The sequence below is a fragment of the Scyliorhinus torazame genome, chromosome 18 (genome assembly GCF_047496885.1).
Source record: "Scyliorhinus torazame isolate Kashiwa2021f chromosome 18, sScyTor2.1, whole genome shotgun sequence".
Taxonomy (NCBI): domain Eukaryota; kingdom Metazoa; phylum Chordata; class Chondrichthyes; order Carcharhiniformes; family Scyliorhinidae; genus Scyliorhinus; species Scyliorhinus torazame.
In genome coordinates, this window is record NC_092724.1 from 161,712,805 (window position 1) to 161,732,147 (window position 19,343).

Sequence of the window (19,343 nt, forward strand, 5' to 3'; positions counted from 1 at the left end):
GATGTCAGCCCCGAGATCGCAATGCCGTGCGATGTCAGCCCCGAGATCGCAACACCGTGCGATGTCAGCCCCGAGATCGCTACACCGTGCGATGTCAGGCCTGAGATCGCAACACCGTGCGTCGTCAGGCCCGAGATCGCAACACCGTGCGTCGTCAGCCCCGAGATCGCAACACCGTGCGATGTGAGGCCCGAGATCGCAACACCATGCGATGTGAGGCCCGAGATCGCAACACCGTGCAATGTCAGCCCCGAGATCGCAACACCGTGCATCGTCAGGCCCGAGATCGCAACCCCGTGTCATGTGAGGCCCGAGATCACAACACCGTGCGATGTCAGGATCGAGATCGCAACACCGTGCGATGTGAGGCCCGAGATAGCAACACCGTGCGATGTCAGCCCCGAGATCGCAACACCGTGCGATGTGAGGCCCGAGATCGCAACACCGTGTGATGTGAGGCCCGAGATCGCAACACCGTGTGATGTGAGGCCCGAGATCGCAACACCGTGCGAGGTCAGGATCGAGATAGCAACACCGTGCATCGTCAGGCCCGAGATCGCAACCCCGTGTCATGTGAGGCCCGAGATCACAACACCGTGCGATGTCAGGATCGAGATCGCAACACCGTGCATCGTCAGCCCCGAGATCGCAACACCGTGCGATGTGAGGCCCGAGATCGCAACACCGTGTGATGTGAGGCCCGAGATCGCAACACCGTGCATCGTCAGGCCCGAGATCGCAACACCGTGCATCGTAAGGCCCGAGATCGCAACACCGTGCGACGTCAGCCCCGAGATCGCAACACCGTGCGACGTCAGCCCCGAGATCGCAACACCGTGCGACGTCAGGCCCGAGATCGCAACACCGTGCGACGTCAGCCCCGAGATCGCAACACCGTGCGACGTCAGCCCCGAGATCGCAACACCGTGCGTCGTCAGCCCCGAGATCGCAACACCGTGCGACGTCAGCCCCGAGATCGCAACACCGTGAATCGTCAGGTACGAGATCGCAACACCGTGCGATGTCAGCCCCGAGACCGCAACACCGTGCGATGTCAGCCCCGAGATCGCAACACCGTGCATCGTCAGGCCCGAGATCGCAACACCGTGTGATGTCAGGATCGAGATCGCAACACCGTGCGATGTCAGCCCCGAGATCGCAACACCGTGTGATGTCAGGATCGAGATCGCAACACCGTGCATCGTCAGCCCCGAGATCGCAACACCGTGCGATGTGAGGCCCGAGATCGCAACACCGTGCGATGTCAGCCCCGAGATCGAAACACCGTGTGATGTGAGGCCCGAGATCGCAACACCGTGCATCGTCAGGCCCGAGATCGCAACACCGTGCATCGTAAGGCCCGAGATCGCAACACCGTGCGACGTCAGCCCCGAGATCGCAACACCGTGCGACGTCAGCCCCGAGATCGCAACACCGTGCGACGTCAGGCCCGAGATCGCAACACCGTGCGACGTCAGCCCCGAGATCGCAACACCGTGCGACGTCAGCCCCGAGATCGCAACACCGTGCGTCGTCAGCCCCGAGATCGCAACACCGTGCGACGTCAGCCCCGAGATCGCAACACCGTGAATCGTCAGGTACGAGATCGCAACACCGTGCGATGTCAGGCCCGAGATCGCAACACCGTGCGATGTCAGCCCCGAGATCGCAACACCGTGCATCGTCAGGCCCGAGATCGCAACACCGTGTGATGTCAGGATCGAGATCGCAACACCGTGCGATGTCAGCCCCGAGATCGCAACACCGTGCGTCGTCAGCCCCGAGATCGCAACACCGTGCGACGTCAGCCCCGAGACCGCAACACCGTGCGATGTCAGGCCCGAGATCGCAACACCGTGCGATGTCAGCCCCGAGATCGCAACACCGTGCATCGTCAGGCCCGAGATCGCAACACCGTGTGATGTCAGGATCGAGATCGCAACACCGTGCATCGTCAGGCCCGAGATCGCAACACCGTGCAATGTCAGCCCCGAGATCACAACACCGTGCGATGTCAGGCCCGAGATCGCAACACCGTGCGATGTGAGGCCCGAGATCGCAACACCGTGCGATATCAGCCCCGAGATCGCAATGCCGTGCGATGTCAGCCCCGAGATCGTAACACCGTGCGATGTCAGCCCCGAGATCGTAACACCGTGCATCGTCAGGCCCGATATCGCAACACCGTGCGACGTCAGCCCCGAGATCGCAACACCGTGCGATGTCAGGCCCGAGATCGCAACACCGTGCGATGTCAGCCCCGAGATCGCAACACCGTGCGATGTCAGCCCCGAGATCGCAACACCGAGTGATGTCAGGCCCGAGATCGCAACACCGAGTGATGTGAGGCCCGAGATCGCAACACCGTGCATCGTCAGGCCCGAGATCGCAACACCGTGCAATGTCAGCCCCGAGATCACAACACCGTGCGACGTCAGCCCCGAGGTCGCAACACCATCGCACGGGCACCCCGTGGGCAGCACGGTAGCATAGCGGTTAGCGCAATTGCTTCACTGCTCCAGGGTCCCAGGTTCGATTCCCAGCTGGGTCACTGTCTGTGCGGAGTCTGCACGTTCTCCCCGTGTGTGCGTGGGTTTCCTCCAGGTGCTCCGGTTTCCTCCCACAGTCCAAAGATGTGCAGGTTAGGTGGTTTGGCCGTGATAAATTGCCCTTAGTGTCCAAAATTGCCCTTAGCGTTGGTTGAGTGGGGTTACTGGGTTATGGGGATAGGGTGGTGTGGGCTTGGGTAGGGTGCTCTTTCCAAGAGCCGGTGCAGACTCGATGGGCCGAATGGCCTCCTTCTGCACTGTAAATTCTATGATTATACCATGCAATGTGAGGCCCGTGATCGCAACACCGTGCGATGTGAGGCCCGAGATCGCAACACCGTGCATCGTCAGGCCCGAGATCGCAACACCGTGCAATGTCAGGATCGAGATCGCAACACCGTGCGATGTCAGCCCCGAGATCGCAACACCGTGCGACGTCAGCCCCGAGATCACAACAGCGTGCGATGTCAGGATCGAGATCGCAACACCGTGCATCGTCAGGCCCGAGATCGCAACACCGTGCGACGTCAGCCCCGAGATCGCAACACCGTGCGATGTGAGGCCCGAGATCGCAACACCGTGCGATGTGAGGCCCGAGATCGCAACACCGTGCAATGTCAGCCCCGAGATCGCAACACCGTGCGATGTCAGGATCGAGATCGCAACACCGTGTGTCGTCAGGCCCGAGATTGCAACACCGTGCGACGTCAGCCCCGAGATCGCAACACCGTGCGACGTCAGCCCCGACATCGCAACACCGTGCGACGTCAGCCCCGAGATCGCAACACCGTGCGTCGTCAGGCCCGAGATTGCAACACCGTGCGTCGTCAGCCCCGAGATCGCAACACCGTGCGACGTCAGCCCCGAGATAGCAACACCATGCGATGTGAGGCCCGAGATCGCAACACCGTGCGTCGTCAGGCCCGATATCGCAACACCGTGCGATGTCAGCCCCAAGATCGCAACACCGTGTGACGTGAGGCCCGAGATCGCAACACCATACGACGTCAGGCCCGAGATAGCAACACCGTGCGTCGTCAGGCCCGAGATAGCAACACCGTACGACGTCAGGCCCGAGATAGCAACACCGTGCGTCGTCAGGCCCGAGATCGCAACACCGTGCGTCGTCAGGCCCGAGATAGCAACGCCGTACGACGTCAGGCCCGAGATAGCAACACCGTGCGACGTCAGCCCCGAGATAGCAACACCGTGCGATGTCAGGCCCGAGATCGCAACACCGTGCAACGTCAGCCCCGAGATCGCAACACCGTGCGTCGTCAGGCCCGAGATCGCAACACCGTGCGACGTCAGCCCCGAGGTCGCAACACCGTGCGATATCAGCCCCGAGATCGCAACACCGTGCGATGTCAGGATCGAGATCGCAACACCGTGCGATGTCAGGATCGAGATCGCAACACCGTGCGATGTCAGCCCCGAGATCGTAACACCGTGCGATATCAGCCCCGAGATCGCAACACCGTGCGATGTCAGCCCCGAGATCGCAACACCGTGCGATGTCAGGCCCGAGATCGCAACACCGTGCGATGTCAGGCCCGAGATCGCAACACCGTGTGATGTTTGGCCCGAGATCGCAACACCGTGCATCGTCAGCCCCGAGATCGCAACACCGTGCAACGTCAGCCCCGAGATCGCAACCCCGTGCGACGTCAGCCCCGAGATCGCAACACCGTGCGATGTCAGGCCTGAGATCGCAACACCGTGTGATGTTTGGCCCGAGATCGCAACACCGTGCATCGTCAGCCCCGAGATCGCAACACCGTGCAACGTCAGGCCCGAGATCGCAACACCGAGTGATGTCAGGCCCGAGATCGCAACACCGTGCGTCGTCAGGCCCGAGATCGCAACACCGTGCAACGTCAGGCCCGAGATCGCAACACCGAGTGATGTCAGGCCCGAGATCGCAACACCGTGCGATGTCAGGCCCGAGATCGCAACCTACAAGTGTAATAATTGTGATGACCGCACAGAAGTTTGGGGTTGGTATACAGTGAATGGTAAAACCCTCAAGAGTATTGAAAGTCAGAGAGATCTGGTGTACAGGTCCACAGGTCACTGAAAGGGGCAACACAGGTGGAGAAGGTAGTCAAGAAGGCATACTGCATGCTTGCCTTCATTGGCCGGGGCATTGAGTATAAGAATTGGCAAGTCATGTTGCAGCTGTATAGAACCTTAGTTAGGCCACACTTGGAGTATAGTGTTCAATTCTGGTCGCCACACTACCAGAAGGATGTGGAGGCTTTAGAGAGGGTGCAGAAGAGATTTAGCAGGATGTTGCCTGGTATGGAGGGCATTAGCTATGAGGAGCGGCTGAATAAACTCGGTTTGTTCTCGCTGGAACGAAGGAGGTTGAGGGGCGACCTGATAGAGGTCTACAAAATTATGAGGGGCATGGACAGAGTGGATAGTCAGAGGCTTTTTCCCAGGGTAGAGGGATCACTTACTAGGGGGGCATAGGTTTAAGGTGCGAGGGGTAAGGTTTAGAGTAGATGTACGAGGCAAGTTTTTTACACAGAGGGTAGTGGGTGCCTGGAACTCGCTTCCGGAGGAGGTGGTGGAAGCAGGGACGATAGTGACGTTTAAGGGGCATCTTGACAAATACATGAATAGGATGGGAATAGAGGGATACGGACCCAGGAAGTGTAGAAGATTGTACATTAGACGGACAGCATGGTCGGCACGAGATTGGAGAGCCGAAGGGCCTGTTCCTGTGCTGTACTTTTCTTTGTTCTTTGTTCTTTGTTCACAGTGGGCTAAACAGCTGGCTTGTAATGCAGAACAAGGCCAGCAGCGCGGGTTCAATTCCCGTACCAGCCTCCCCGAACAGGCGCCGGAATGTGGCGACAAGGGGCTTTTCACAGTAACTTCATTGAAGCCTACTCGTGACAATAAGCGATTATTATTATTATTATTATTATTATTATTATTATTAAGTGGCCATTTGGTTCATCCAGCCTCTTACTAGCTTTTTGAAACAACTAATTCCAACTCGCCATCCTCCCCCTGTTCTTTTCTCGCATAACCTTGTGAGTATTCCCCCTTTTCAAATATTTCCCAATTCCCTTTTGAAAGTTACTATTCAATCTGTTCTCTCGGGCAACGTGTCCCGAATCCCAACTCGCTGCATACAAATATTTATCCTTATCTCTTTCTTTTTTGCCAATTACGTGGAATCTGTGCCCCTGCTTTCCAGCACCCCCTTTTCCAGTGCAAGCAATATCTCCTTATTTACTTGATCAAAACCCTTCACAATTTTGAACACCTTCATCAAATCTGCCCGTAACTGTCTCAAAGGAAAATAATCCCAACTTCTCACTCCCTCCTCAACGCTGCTGATCATTGTCCTCGTTCCAGTAAACCTCCGCAAACTTTTTACTGATGCAGTGACTCGGAACATTTCCCATGTTGAAGGAGTGAATAAATGCGTGTGTTGTAGCCGGGGAAAGGGGAGGAACCCGCCAGCCTGCTGAGGAATCGGTGGGGTCCCAGGCTGTTCAGTTCCTGATTACCCCACTCGGAGGTGAGGCTTTTGTCGGCGGGAGCGTTCTGACTGTGAAAGTTCTTTGTTCCAGGGTCGAACACCTGGGCTTCAATGTGGTGTTGCAGCTCGTGGTCGGAGTTCCGCTGGAGATGGTCCACGGCGCTCTCCGCATTAGCTTTGTCTACCTGGCTGGAGTGCTCGCAGGTAACAGTCTCAGGAAAGACCACGTGCTGGGACCGCCCAGAGTCCATGTTCCGAATTTAGCTTGACTTTCCTCCAACTCTTTTCAATGCTCTCCAACACTGCCTAATGTTCTGTAACTGTACCCAGTGGAGTTCCCGATTTTAAAGTGGCTGCCTTTGGGGATCTGTCGAGTTTGATTCTAATTTGTGCACAGCAAAATCCCACAAATAGCAATGCGATAACTCATCAGATACTCTGTTCACCGATGTTGGTTGAGTGATAAATATTGGCCAGGACACTGGGGAAGACCCCTCCCTCATTTTCTTCGAAACACCCGTCTGAGTGGACAGACAGGTCCTCGGTTTACCATCTCATCAAAAATATGGCATCACACGGGCGTCACGGTCAGCACTGCTGCCTCAAGGTGCCGAGGACCCGGGTTCAATCCCAGCCCTGATCGTGTGGAGTTTGCACATTCTCCCTGTGTCTGCGTGGGTCTCACCTCCACAGCCCAACGTTCTGCTGGGTAGGTGGATTGGCCACGCAGCATTCCCCCAGCCCTGTGATTGTCCGCCTAGATTAGTCTCTGGAGTGGGACCATGACTTTCTGGTTGAGTGCTACCCAATAAGCCACCACTGGCAGTCTGTACTAAACCAGCAGAGGCCCTGACGATGGTGAGTGGTACGGTGGCGCAGTGGTTAGCACTGCTGCCTCACAGTGCCAGGGACCTGAGTTCAATTCCAGTCTTGGGTGACTGTCTGTGTGGCGTCTGCACGTCCTCCCCGTGTGTGCGTGGGTTTCCTCCGGGTGCTCCGGTTTCCCCCCATAGTCCAAAGATGTGCAGGTTAGGTGAATTGGCCATGCTAAAAGTTTCCCCTTAGTTTCTAAAGATGTGTATGGAGGTTTTGACAAAGAGTCACCCAGACTGGAAACGTCAGCTGCCTTCTCTCTCCACAGATGCTGTCAGACCTGCTGAGATTGTCCGGCATTTTCTATTTGTGTTTTACCTGGAACTTGTGCCGACTGTGACTCAGTTGTGATTGCAAACAGCTGGTTGCAAGATGTGAGTTCAGAGAAATAAGAGGAGAGAAAAACAATCTGAATTGGCGGACAGTTTGTGGTTTATTTTGTCGCGGTTCTTGCTGCTCTGTCTCCGTGTTAATTCCGTGACTGTCTTGGACCAAAGACTGTCGGAAAAGAAAACAGGAAGTTAGGAGCCGAGCTCACGCTGTTCGATTCCCCCTGCCGTTTGTTGATGCGCTTCTCTTATATTCCAGTTGTTATGGTAACATTAAGAAGCCATCTTGACTAAGGAAGATGCCAAAGTCCAATCGCCGGTCTGTGCCAAGTTAACTGATTTCAGTTAGTGACACTTGGTGGTAATTTGCAGGGAGGTTGTTTGAGCATAAACTTTGAGCAGGGTTTAAAAGTTAGTTCCGCAGACAATGGCTCGGACTATCGGTGGCCCTGGGTACGGCACAGTCACAGGGGGAACATCAGGCAAGGTGGATTTGTTGTGTGGCCGTGAGTCTCCATTTTTACAGAAAAACATGTGGAATGTGATTTCCAAAAGACCTGCAAAAATCAAACAAGATTAAATAAAATCAATGAGATAAAATAAAAAGACGTACAACTTATTTACAGCACTGAGTCAACCATTCAGACCATAGATCGTTGTCTGCGTTTATGTTGTCTGTGAGCCTCGCTCCACATCTCTTCATTTAACCTTATTAACATAACTTCTAGATCTTTCTCCCTCATGTTGCACTTGTAGAGAGCTCGTGATCTCAGGACATCCCAAATAACCAAGGAAGTAATTTGAATTGTAATATAGAAAACATATTGGTTAACTTGGGCACTGCAAGCAATGGCAAATGACCTGATAATCTATCAGAGTAATGTTGGTTAAGGGATAGGTATTGGCCAGGACATGAGATGGGATGCCACCTCACTTCTTCATGGGGCTTTTTAAGTGCACCTAAGAGGGCAGATGGGACAATGGTTTAATGTTGTATCTTAAGGACAACACCACTGACAATGCAGCATCCCTTACTGCTGCAATGGAGCATCAGCCTAGAATTTGCACCTGGTGTTGGATTTGAACCCACAACCTGTGGCTCAGGGAGGCGAGAGAGCCACTCAATGAGCTCTAGCTAATAGTCAGTCGATCAGACAGCATCTATGTCTGAGAGACAAACAAAGAGTTATGTTTCAGTCTGATGTTATAGATTAGTGTAGATCCAAATCTTCCAGTTTGCAGACAATAAGAGACCAGATGTATTCCCCCAAGATACACTACGGGATCCTTCGGGGATCCTCAGACGTCCCAATGCAATGACTCCATGTGCATTGCCTGGAAAGTCTGAATTTTCGATGGGCAATGCCCCCCCCCACCCCCTCCCCCGACCCTCTCAGAATGTTTCCAACTCCAAGTGAGAGTTGGAGACTTCAGACAGTTCTGTGGGACTTCCCCAGATCGTTACTCAGCAAAGGCTAGACAGAATAAAACCTAATCTAACGAACTAGATGCATGACCCCCAAATCACTCACATTAACCCTCCCTGACACCCCTCAACTCCCCGGCTCACACCCCACTCAACCTGTCCCGACCTCATCACCCAGCTTGGGGCCGAGTCTTTTGCACAGATCCTCTCTGCTGCTCCCCCTGAGGTTTCCTGCACTGACTGAATTCTGCAGGATCCTCCACTGGCTGAAAAATCAGTCGGTGCGTATTTGTTTTGTCTGAACAAGGCCAGAAACAAGGGTCCCTACCCTAAACTGAATATTCGAGCCATAGCTTTTAATAGATTGGGAGAAACAGTTCTTCCTGGCAGTACAGTAACCAGAGGACATAACGATAAGTGACAAAAGAACCAGAGGGGAGATGAGACCATTCTTTTATTGCAGCAGCAAGTTGTTGTGAACTCGAATGCGCTGCCTGAAAGGTGCTGTGGAAACAGATTAAATGTAACTTTCAATAGGAAATTGGATAAATATTTGAAAAGGAAAAACTTGAAAGGCTTGGAGAATACAACAACATCAGCTAACACTTACATAGCACCTTTAATATAGTAAAACATCCCAAGGCATTTCATAGGGACATTATCAAACAAAATTTATTCAAAGCCACCTAAGGAGATATTAGGTCAGGTAACCAGAATCTTGAGTTGGTTTTAAGGAGTGTTTAAAGTAGAGAGGTGGAGTACATTAGGGAAGAAATTCCAGAGCTTAGTGCAGCATGGCCACCAATGGCAGAGTGATTCAAATGAGGGAGGCCCCAATGGCCAGAATTTGAGTAGTGCAGAGGTCTCTGAGGAGCACATTCCACACAGCGGATTCTGGTCTGGAATATGCTGCCCGTAAAGGTGGTGGAAACAAATTCAACAGTGATATTCCAGAGGGAATTGGTTAATACCAATTAACTGAAATGTAAACATTTACAGGACTTGGGGAGAGAGCGGGGAAGTGGGACAAATTGGTTAACTCTTTCAAAGGGCTGGCACAGGCTCGAGCACCCAGAAATTCTAAAGTGCTTTGAGCCAATGAGATACTTTTGAAATGTAGCCACTCTTGTAGGAATAGCAGTTAAAGCAAAGTTCGGTGAAGAGATTAGGGGGAGATAGTGGTGCAGTTGTAACGACACTGGACTTGTAATCCAGAGGCCCAGGTTAATTCTCTGGGGACATGGATTCCAACAAACAAACGCTGGCCAGGAAAACACTGCCTGCATCCCATGAAAGAATAAAGGGAAAAAACACGAGGAACAGAAGGATATGCTGATGGGGTGAAATGAAGTAAAATAGGCTGAAGCTCGTAGGGAGCGGGGAGTCGAATGGTCTACTTGTAAGCCGTAAATTCTAAATAAATTGTTCACTCATGAGGGGCAGCTTGTACAATCAGCACAATCACACTGTGTTTGTGTATTGATCTGCTCGCTTAGTAATGGATTACTGACTGTGAGGAAGTGAGCAGGTGACAGGGTTCAAGTGTCTCAATGGTTAATTTTTTAAATCAATTTTTCAATATCAGCTTCAGTGATAACATGAAGACCCTGAGTGTCTGCCAGAAGGCACAAATCAATCGATTTTCCATCAGCTCTATGGTAATAGAACTGATTTATGTCCTGTTCCTGTGATGTATGTATTTCAGTGGGTAAAATCAGGATATTAATGCGTGTGTGTGTGTGAGAGTGTGCTTTTGCTAGCATAATGTGAGTGCATGTGTGAGTGTGTGTGTGTGTGGGTGAGTGAATGTGGAATCTTGCTGTGTGCAAATTGGCTGCAGTATTTCAGTTATTACTATATCCACACTTCCAAACTGCTGGATTAGCTGTGAAGTGATTTGGGAGAGGGTCGGTGCAGACTCGATGGACCGAATGGCCTCCTTCTGCCCTGTATGGATTCTAAATGGTTCAATAGAATACAACGTGTCCCTTTCCTTGAGCACTCAGTGGGGTTAGGCCGACAGATCAGCAAGGCCCTGAGCTGGGGGTGTTGATGCTGATCCAGGCAGGACTGTGGTTGAAGTGCTTCAATCGATGTTTCCTCAGCTTTGGGAGAAGAAATTGATCACCCTGTGGAGCTCATACTTCAGCAAAGGTCAGGACCCGCAAGTGGAACTGGAAATAAATAAAACATTGGAAAAGAGCCACAAGCTGCTCCTTTTGCTTGAAAGGCCCACGTTTCACACAAACATCACAGGCCCATGGCCTTTGTGAGAGAAATATTCCATGACGGGACAGGAAGACTGATCCTCGGAGCCCTACCTGGAATTCCCTCCCCAACCCTTTCTTCTCTCGCCTCCGTTAGAATGTTTCTATCTCTTAAACCAAGCTTTTGGTCCAACATCTTGTGTGATCCAGTGTCAGATTTGCACCTGGAAACATCCTTGGGATGTTTGTCTGCATTAGAACTGTTGTATAAATGTAAAAATTGTTATCTGCTGAAACCTCACCTCTCTCTTTCTCTTTCTCTCTCTCCCTCTCTCTCAGGTTCACTGGCTGCATCAGTGGCTGATATGACCGCACCAGTGGCTGGCTCTTCAGGAGGAGTTTATGCTCTCATCTCTGCACATCTAGCTAACGTAGTCATGGTAACAATAATAACGTGTGTTTTCTCTTTTTTAAAATAAATTTAGAGTAACCAATTATCTTTTTTTTTCCAATTGAGGGGCAATTTAGCGTGGCCAATCCACCTACCCTGCCCATCTTTCGGCTAACCCACTGTGCCACCGTGCCTGTACGTTTTCACATCCCAAGGTGCTTTACAGGAGCATCATAAAACAAAAATTGACAGCAGACAAGGCGCAACGCTTGAGATTTCTGAGGAACCACAAATTGTCGAGTGAACGGTCACAGACACAGGTTTCTTTTTGCTGCTTCATTTTCTTCAGCGAGAATCCCCCGATAGTAAAATGGCTAAGAGAATTTGTTGCTTCCAAGAATTGGAATAAGGCATTAGAATCTGGAGGTGTGGGTGGTACCACAGCTAATGTCGCTATTTCTTACCCTAGTCTGCTCCGAGGTGAATTAAATTTTTTGGTGGTTTGGTGCAGCGCAGTTGTTTGTTCAGCCGTGTGAGCAACAGGTTGAAAGTTAACCAGTTTAGTATGAGGCTGGATTCAGAGGCCAGACCAGACCGGTCAGTGAAAGATAGCAGATTTCCGACCCTTGAGGGAGCCATTGGGTTTTTTCGACAATCCAACAGCTCCCGAGTCATTTTTGCTGATATCAGCATTTTATTCCCAGAAATGCTTGATAAAAGTGAGTTCAAGTGATCGAAGTTCCCACGTGGGACTGGAACTCTCATCGATCCAGAGCACTAACCAAATACAACATCCTCCTGACGTGCTGGGATGCCTCCGTTCTCGCTGCTACATAAGCTGCTGTTACTCACCAATGTAACTGGCCACTTGGCAGGGGGGACAGAATATAACAATAATCTTTATTGTCACAAGTAGGCTTACATTAACACTGCAATGAAGTTACTGTGAAAATCCCCTCGTCGCCACATTTTGGCGCCTGTTCGGGTACACAAAGAGAGAATTAAGAATGTCCAAATTATGGGCAGCACGGTGGCACAGTGGTTAGCACTGCTGCCTCATGGCGTTGAGGACCCGGGTTCGAATCCCGGCCCTGGGTCACTGTCCGTGTGGAGTTTGCACATTCTCCCTGTGTCTGCGTGGGTTTCACCCCCACAACCCAAAAATGTGCAGGTTAGGTGGATTGGCCACACTAAATTGCCCCTTAATTAGAAAACATAATTGGGTACTCTAAATTTAGAGAAAAAAAGAAGAACAAAATGTCCAAATTACCTAACAGCATGTCTTTCGGGACTTGTGGGAGGAAACCGGAGCACCCGGAGGAAACCCAGGCAGGCACGGGGCGAACGTGCAGACTCCGCACAGACAGTGACCCAAGCCGGGAATCGAACCTGGGACCCTGGTGCTGTGAAGCAACAGTGCTAACCACTGTGCTACTGTGCCGCCCACGGTTCCTGAGAGTCTAAGAGTCCTGTCCTGTGTGATGATACCTCCCGCAAGAGGCATTGTTTGGCCACGTCAGCCGACAGATAGACAACTTTCTTAACAAAGAAAAAAATCCATTCACACGTCCCAGCTTAAGGTCGATTTAAAAAATAAATAAATTTAGAGTACCTTATTCTTTTTTCCAATTAAGGGGCAATTTAGCGCGGCCAATCCACCTAGCCTGCACATCTTTGGGTTGTGGGGGTGAGACCCATGCAGACACGGGGAGAATGTGCAAACTCCACATGGACAATGACCCGGGGCCGGGATCGAACCGGGGGCCTTGGTGCCATGAGGCAGCAGTGCTAACCACTGTGCCCCCGTGCTGCCATGGCTTAAGGTCAGTTTTAACTGCAAGGTTCCGACAGGACTTGATGAAATGGAAAACACACGTCTTTCATTCTGTCTGGAGGAGCTGCTTATCAGTAACTCTTCCTGTCAGCTAACTTCCATGTTTTATAATATTATGAATGGACCATCTTTTTATATAAACACTGGCATCATAATTGAGCTGCAATGTGTTCCATCCTCACCAGTTCATAGATATTGGCTGGACAGAAAATCCAATGTTATAATTCAGGTGGATCTGTCAAACTGGAGAAGGGGAAAGGCAATGTCTGTATCAATATGGCAAGTGTTGAATATCACCACAAGGCCCCTCGTTATAAAATGGCTTTCTTTTCTAGAGTTGGTCGGGAATGAGATGTCAATTCAAACTGATCCGGATGGGAATAGCGATAATTTGCAGTAAGTACCAAGGGAAAATGTGCTGAGCATTCCTGTTTAAAAAATAATAATTTTTATTAAAGGTTTTCATAAAATATCAATAACAAAATGAGAAAGAAAAAAGAACCCAACAGGGTTAAGTACAAAACACAATCTAAAAAAGCAACCCCCCAAACCCCTCCCCCCCGTACCTAAATAATAAATTAACATTAACACCCCGACTTAACACAACAGGTGTATACACCCCCTCAGACCCTCCAGTGCAAATAACATAAACAAAAATAAAGTAAACCCCCCCCCACCTGCTGCTGCCATTGACCAATGTCTATCGTTCTGCCAGGAAGTCTAAGAACGGTTGCCACTGCCTAAAGAACCCTTGTACCAACCCTCTCAAGGCGAATTTCACCCTCTCCAATTTAATGAACCCTGCCATATCGCTGATCCAGGATTCCACGCTTGGGGGCCTCGTATCTTTCCACTGAAGGAGAATCCTTCGCCGGGCTACCAGGGACGCAAAGGCCAGAATTCCGGCCTCTTTCGCCTCCTGCACACCCGGCTCCTCTGCCACCCCAAATATTGCGAGCCCCCAGCCCGGTCTGACCCTGGATCCTACCACCCTCGACACCGTCCTCGCTATGCCCTTCCAAAATTCCTCCAGCGCTGGGCATGCCCAGAACATATGGGTGTGATTCGCTGGACTCCCTGAGCACCTAACACACCTGTCCTCACCCCCAAAGAACCGGCTCATCCTTGTCCCGGTCATGTGTGCCCTGTGCAGCACCTTAAACTGTATGAGGCTGAGCCTCGCGCACCAAGAGGAAGAATTCACCCTCCCTAGGGCATCTGCCCACGTCCCCTCTTCAATCTCCTCTCCCAACTCCTCCTCCCACTTACCTTTCAACTCCACCACCGAGGCCTCCTCCTCCTCCTGCATCACCTGGTAAGTTTCCGAGATCATCCCCACTCCCCCCCCACCCCCCCCCACCCCCCCCCCCCCCACCCCGAGAGCACCCTGTCCTGTACTGTGTGTGGCAGTAGCCGCGGGAATTCCACCACCTGCCGCCTGGGAAACGCCCTTACCTGTAAGTACCTGAAGATGTTCCCCGGGGGATGTCCCCCAACTTTCGTATTCCTGCCCTGTGCCACCCCGAAAACCCTCCACCTGTTCTTCCTGGGGCGAACCGGTGGTTCCCCCGTAATGGGGTCCATGCCGAGGCCCCAACTTCACCCCTATGCTGCCTCCACTGCCCCCAAATTTTGAGGGCAGCCGCCACCACCGGGCTCGTGGTATACCTCCTTGGAGGGAGCGGCAGCGGCGCCGTTGCCAGCGCCCCCAGACGCGTACCCACACAGGACGCCGTCTCCAGCCTCTTCCATGCAGCCCCCTCCCCCTCCATCACCCACTTGCGCACCATTGTCGCATTGGCGGCCCAGTAGTACCCACAGAGGTTGGGCAGCGTCAGCCCCCCCCTATCTCTACTCCGTTCCAGGAACACCCTTCTCGCCCTCGGAGTCCCTCGCGCCCACACAAACCCCATTATACTCCTGTTAACACGCCTGAAAAAAGCCTTCGGGATAAACACGGGGAGGCACTGGAACAGGAACAAGAAACTTGGGAGCACCGTCATTTTGATTGACTGCACCCTACCCGCCAAGGACAGCGGCAACGCGTCCCACCTCTTGAACTCCTCCTCCATTTGCTCCACCAGCCTTGTAAAGTTAAGCCTATGCAGGGGCCCCCCCCAGCTCCTGGTCACCTGGACCCCCAAATATCTGAAGCTCCTCTCCGCCCTTTTTAGTGGGAGCTCGCCAATCCCCCTCTCCTGGTCCCCTAGCTGAACTACGAACAGCTCGCTCTTCCCCATATTGAGCTTGTACCCCGAAAAGTGCCCGAATTCCCTAAGGATCCTCATTACCTCTGGCATTCCTCCCACCGGGTCCGCCACATACAGCAGCAGGTCGTCCGCATAAAGCGACACCCTATGCTCCTCCCCACCCCGCACCAACCCCCTCCAGTTCCTCGACTCTCTCAGTGCCATAGCCAGGGGTTCAATCGCCAGTGCGAAGAGCAGGGGGAACAGGGGGGACCCCTGTCTCGTCCCTTGGTGCAACCGAAAGTACTCGGACCTCCTCCTATTTGTGGCCACACCCGCCATCGGGACCTCATACAACAGCCTAACCCACCTGACAAACCCCTCCCCAAACCCGAACCTCTTCAGCACCTCCCACAGGTACCCCCACTCTACCCTATCGAAGGCTTTCTCAGCGTCCATCGCCACCACTATCTCCGCCCCCCCCTCCCTTGCCGGCATCATGATAACGTTCAAAAGCCTCTGCACATTCGCGTTCAACTGTTCCCCCTTCACGAACCCCGTCTGGTCCTCGTGGATGATCTGCGGCACACAATCCTCAATCCTCGTGGCTAAGACCTTCGCCAGCACCTTGGCATCTACATTTAGCAAGGAAATCGGTCTGTAAGACCCACACTGCAGGGGATCCTTGTCCCGCTTCAGGATCAAGGAGATCAGTGCCTGGGACATCGTCGGGGGTAAAGCCCCCCCCTCCCTTGCCTCATTAAAGGTCCTAACTAACAGCGAGCCCAACAGGTCCATATATTTTTTATAGAACTTGACCGGGAAACCGTCTGGCCCCGGTGCCTTCCCCGCCTGCATGCTTCCTATCCCTTTGATCAGCTCCTCCAGCCCAATCGGGGCCCCCAGTCCCTCTTCCACCTTTGGAAACCTCAATTGGTCCAGGAAGCGGCCCATCCCTCCCTCCGTGGAGGCTCGGACCGGTACAATTCCTCATAAAAGTCCCTGAAGACCCCATTGATGCCAACCCCACTCCGCACCACACTCCCTCCCCTGTCCTTAACTCCCCCGATCTCCCTAGCTGCGTCCCGCTTCCGAAGCTGATGCGCCAGCATCCGGCTTGCCTTTTCCCCATGCTTGTAAATCGCCCCCTGGGCCTTCCTCCACTGCACCTCCGCCTTCCTGGTGGTCACCAGGTCGAATTCGGCCTGGAGGCTGCGCCTCTTCCTCAACAATCCTTCCTCGGGCACCTCCGCATACCTCCTGTCTACCGTCACCATCTCTCCCACCAGCCTCTCCCTCTGCTCCTTGTGGGCCCTAACGTGCTGAGCATTCCAATGCAGCATGATAGATGGTGCCTGCAGTTAGGGCAGATTTCAGGGTTGCTGCAGACCCTTTTCTTTTATAAATTTAGAGTACCCAATTAATTTTTCTCAATTAAGGGGCAATTTAGCGTGGCCAATCCACCTAGCCTGCACATGTTTGGGTTGTGGGGGTGAAACCCACGCAGACACGGGGAGAGTGTGCAAACTGCACACGGACAGTGACCCAGAGCCGGGATCGAACCTGGGACCTCGGCGCCGTGAGGCAGCAGGGTTAACCCACTGCACCACCCTGCTGCCCTGATCAATCCCCCTCCCCCAGCCCCCACTGTTAATGCATGTGTGCGAGTACTGAATGATGACGGAATGGGACTTCTTGAAACCAAACACACTAATGAATCCTGAGGGAATGCTGCAATGTTGGAGATGCCATTTTGCAACATGCAACATTGAACGGAGACTCTTGTCTCTCCTCACTGGTGGGTGTAAAAGATCCTGTTTGGAGGCAGGGGATTATCCCCGGTGACCTGGCCAATATTTATCCCTCTGTCAACCTCACAAAACAGATTATCTGGTCATTATCACATTGCTGTTTGCTGGATCTTGCTGTGCCCCTATTGGCTGCTCTGGTTTTCCTAATATGGTGGCCACACTTCAGAAAGTTTTTTTTTTGGCCACAAAGCACTTTGGGACACCCCTGGGCTGTGAAAGATGTGATTATGGATCTTGTGTTTTCAGTGAGTCTGGAGTTTGGACGTGCCGTCTGGCTGAGGTTCCACCCGCCTACCCATCCAGCTTGCATCCACCCCAGCTTCGTCGCTCACCTTGGTGGAGTGCTGGTGGGAATCACTCTGGGGGTGGTGGTCCTCAGGAGTTACGAGCAGAGACTGCACGAGCAGTCCATCTGGTGGATCCTCCTCCTCATCTACCTCCTCTTTGTTTTATTCGCTGTGCTCTGGAACATCTTCGCCTACAGTCTCTTAGAGATCAGGCTGCTCCCACCAGCCTAACACGCCATGGGGCTGGCTTTGAGACTGAGGTGCGAGTGAAGACTACAGCCCAACAGCAAAGATGTGCTCATAGCTCAATATTAACAGACCAAACCAATCGGACAAAAACACAAGATTGTGAGAAAGGATCAGCTGAGTCTCATTGAAGCCTGCAACTGGGTTGGGTCTGATCATGCTGCTGAGGGTTCATTTTCACGTGGCCAATTCTCTGACGATTTAATCCAAGTTTATTTTTTACAAAGCATGGCAAGTTTCCCTTAACCTTGAGGGTCCAACTGCTGTCTGTTGATTGAAGGTGCCCCCGGAACCTCCAGCAGAAAGAACATCACTTTGAGTCTGCAAGCTAAAGGTCGATGAGGTGACTCGGAACACAATTACATCAGCGATCCAGTATTACCAATCTCCGCTCCGTCCACAAACGTGCAGGAACTCGGCTGTGGAAACCTGGAGGGCCCCAGGAAAAAAATCATCAATTGCACCCTGGAGAAGGGCAACTGAAGACATTCTGAGTCAAAGAAAGGATTACAAATAAAAGCCAGGGAGTTTATTTCAGACCCACAGCGCTGTGGCGCCCGATTGTAAAGGTAACGTTGAATGTCAGCTGAGGATGCCTCCTGTAGCTGAATAGCTCAGCAACATTCAGCCTCTGGACTGTCAACCTAGGGGATGGGGATTGGGGAATGAAGAATGTGTGGAAGCACTGGGATTCTGCGCCTTCTGGAGAGGCACACAATATAATTCATTCATTCCTGAACCAGCATCTCAGCAGGGCTGGAGATAGTGCGAACGTTACTATAGTGAGTAGGGTCCATGTTTGCACTTAATTTGTTTCAGAAACTCAGGCTCTACTGAAACTGGCGGGGAAACTTTGACAGGTTTCATTCTCACTTTTGGACCTTTTATTAAGCTGCGCATGTTCCAAATGTGACCTTGGACTTACTTGAGTGCTGGGAATAAAGTTTTATAACTTGTACATAGCATATTCAAACTCTGTAAATAAAGAGTTTATTCATGCAATAGGATGGTGGAAATGTTGTAGATTGTAGATAATTTGATCTGTTTAGTAAATAGTCTTAATTTATGGAAGAATACACAGATCAAACTCACCCCCAGGACTCGCTACACAACACAATGACCAAATTGTTTAAAAGGGATTTGAAAATCTAGTGTGTAAATCTCACGTTAGCCAAAAGGTTGGAATGTGCCTGAAGGCATGTGGGAAACTCCCTCGGGGTGGATTTTGAAGAGTTTTGGTAGAAATCTGGCTGCCTTGTGGTATGTGTATATATTGTGTATTGTTTGAGGAAGTTAACATTCCAGAAATGAAGTCCCATTAAATGATTTTTATATTGTTTTATTTTAGAGATAGTCTTTGTGATTAAATTGCCACAATGTACACATTGCAATTTTACTGGGAGATGAGTCATTTTGTTTTGCCTCTTTAACAATCGCTACACTCCAGAGAGTTACTGGTGCGATGCACCCCCGATGTTTGGTGAGAGAAGATGCCCCAAGTCACTTTTTGATTCTTTCTGTCCCAAACCAGGTGATTGGGCAGGTCGGTCTGTACGTTCCGATATTTGACACCTGTAGCGCACGAACCCTCCCGCTACACAATACACTAATGCATGGACTTGACTTGGACTGAATTACATGGGAACACAGGACTCCGGAGCAAGCCATCTGGCCCTGCTCTGCCATTCAATAAAATTACTGC

At 51.7% G+C, this 19,343-nt stretch overlaps 1 protein-coding gene across 2 annotated transcripts in view; it reads left to right on the top strand.

Annotated features, from left to right (window-relative positions):
- rhbdl3 (rhomboid, veinlet-like 3 (Drosophila)) overlaps positions 1-19,037 on the top strand; it is a 116,592-nt gene extending 97,555 nt beyond the window's left edge. For both annotated transcript variants that reach the window (XM_072483783.1, XM_072483784.1), the window contains 4 exons: positions 6,140-6,252; positions 11,223-11,323; positions 13,444-13,504; positions 17,355-19,037. In XM_072483783.1, the coding sequence (XP_072339884.1) occupies positions 6,140-6,252; positions 11,223-11,323; positions 13,444-13,504; positions 17,355-17,626 (547 nt within the window). In that variant the 3' untranslated portion in view covers positions 17,627-19,037. The remainder of the gene's footprint in view (positions 1-6,139; positions 6,253-11,222; positions 11,324-13,443; positions 13,505-17,354) is intronic.
- The last annotated feature ends 306 nt before the right edge of the window (positions 19,038-19,343 follow it).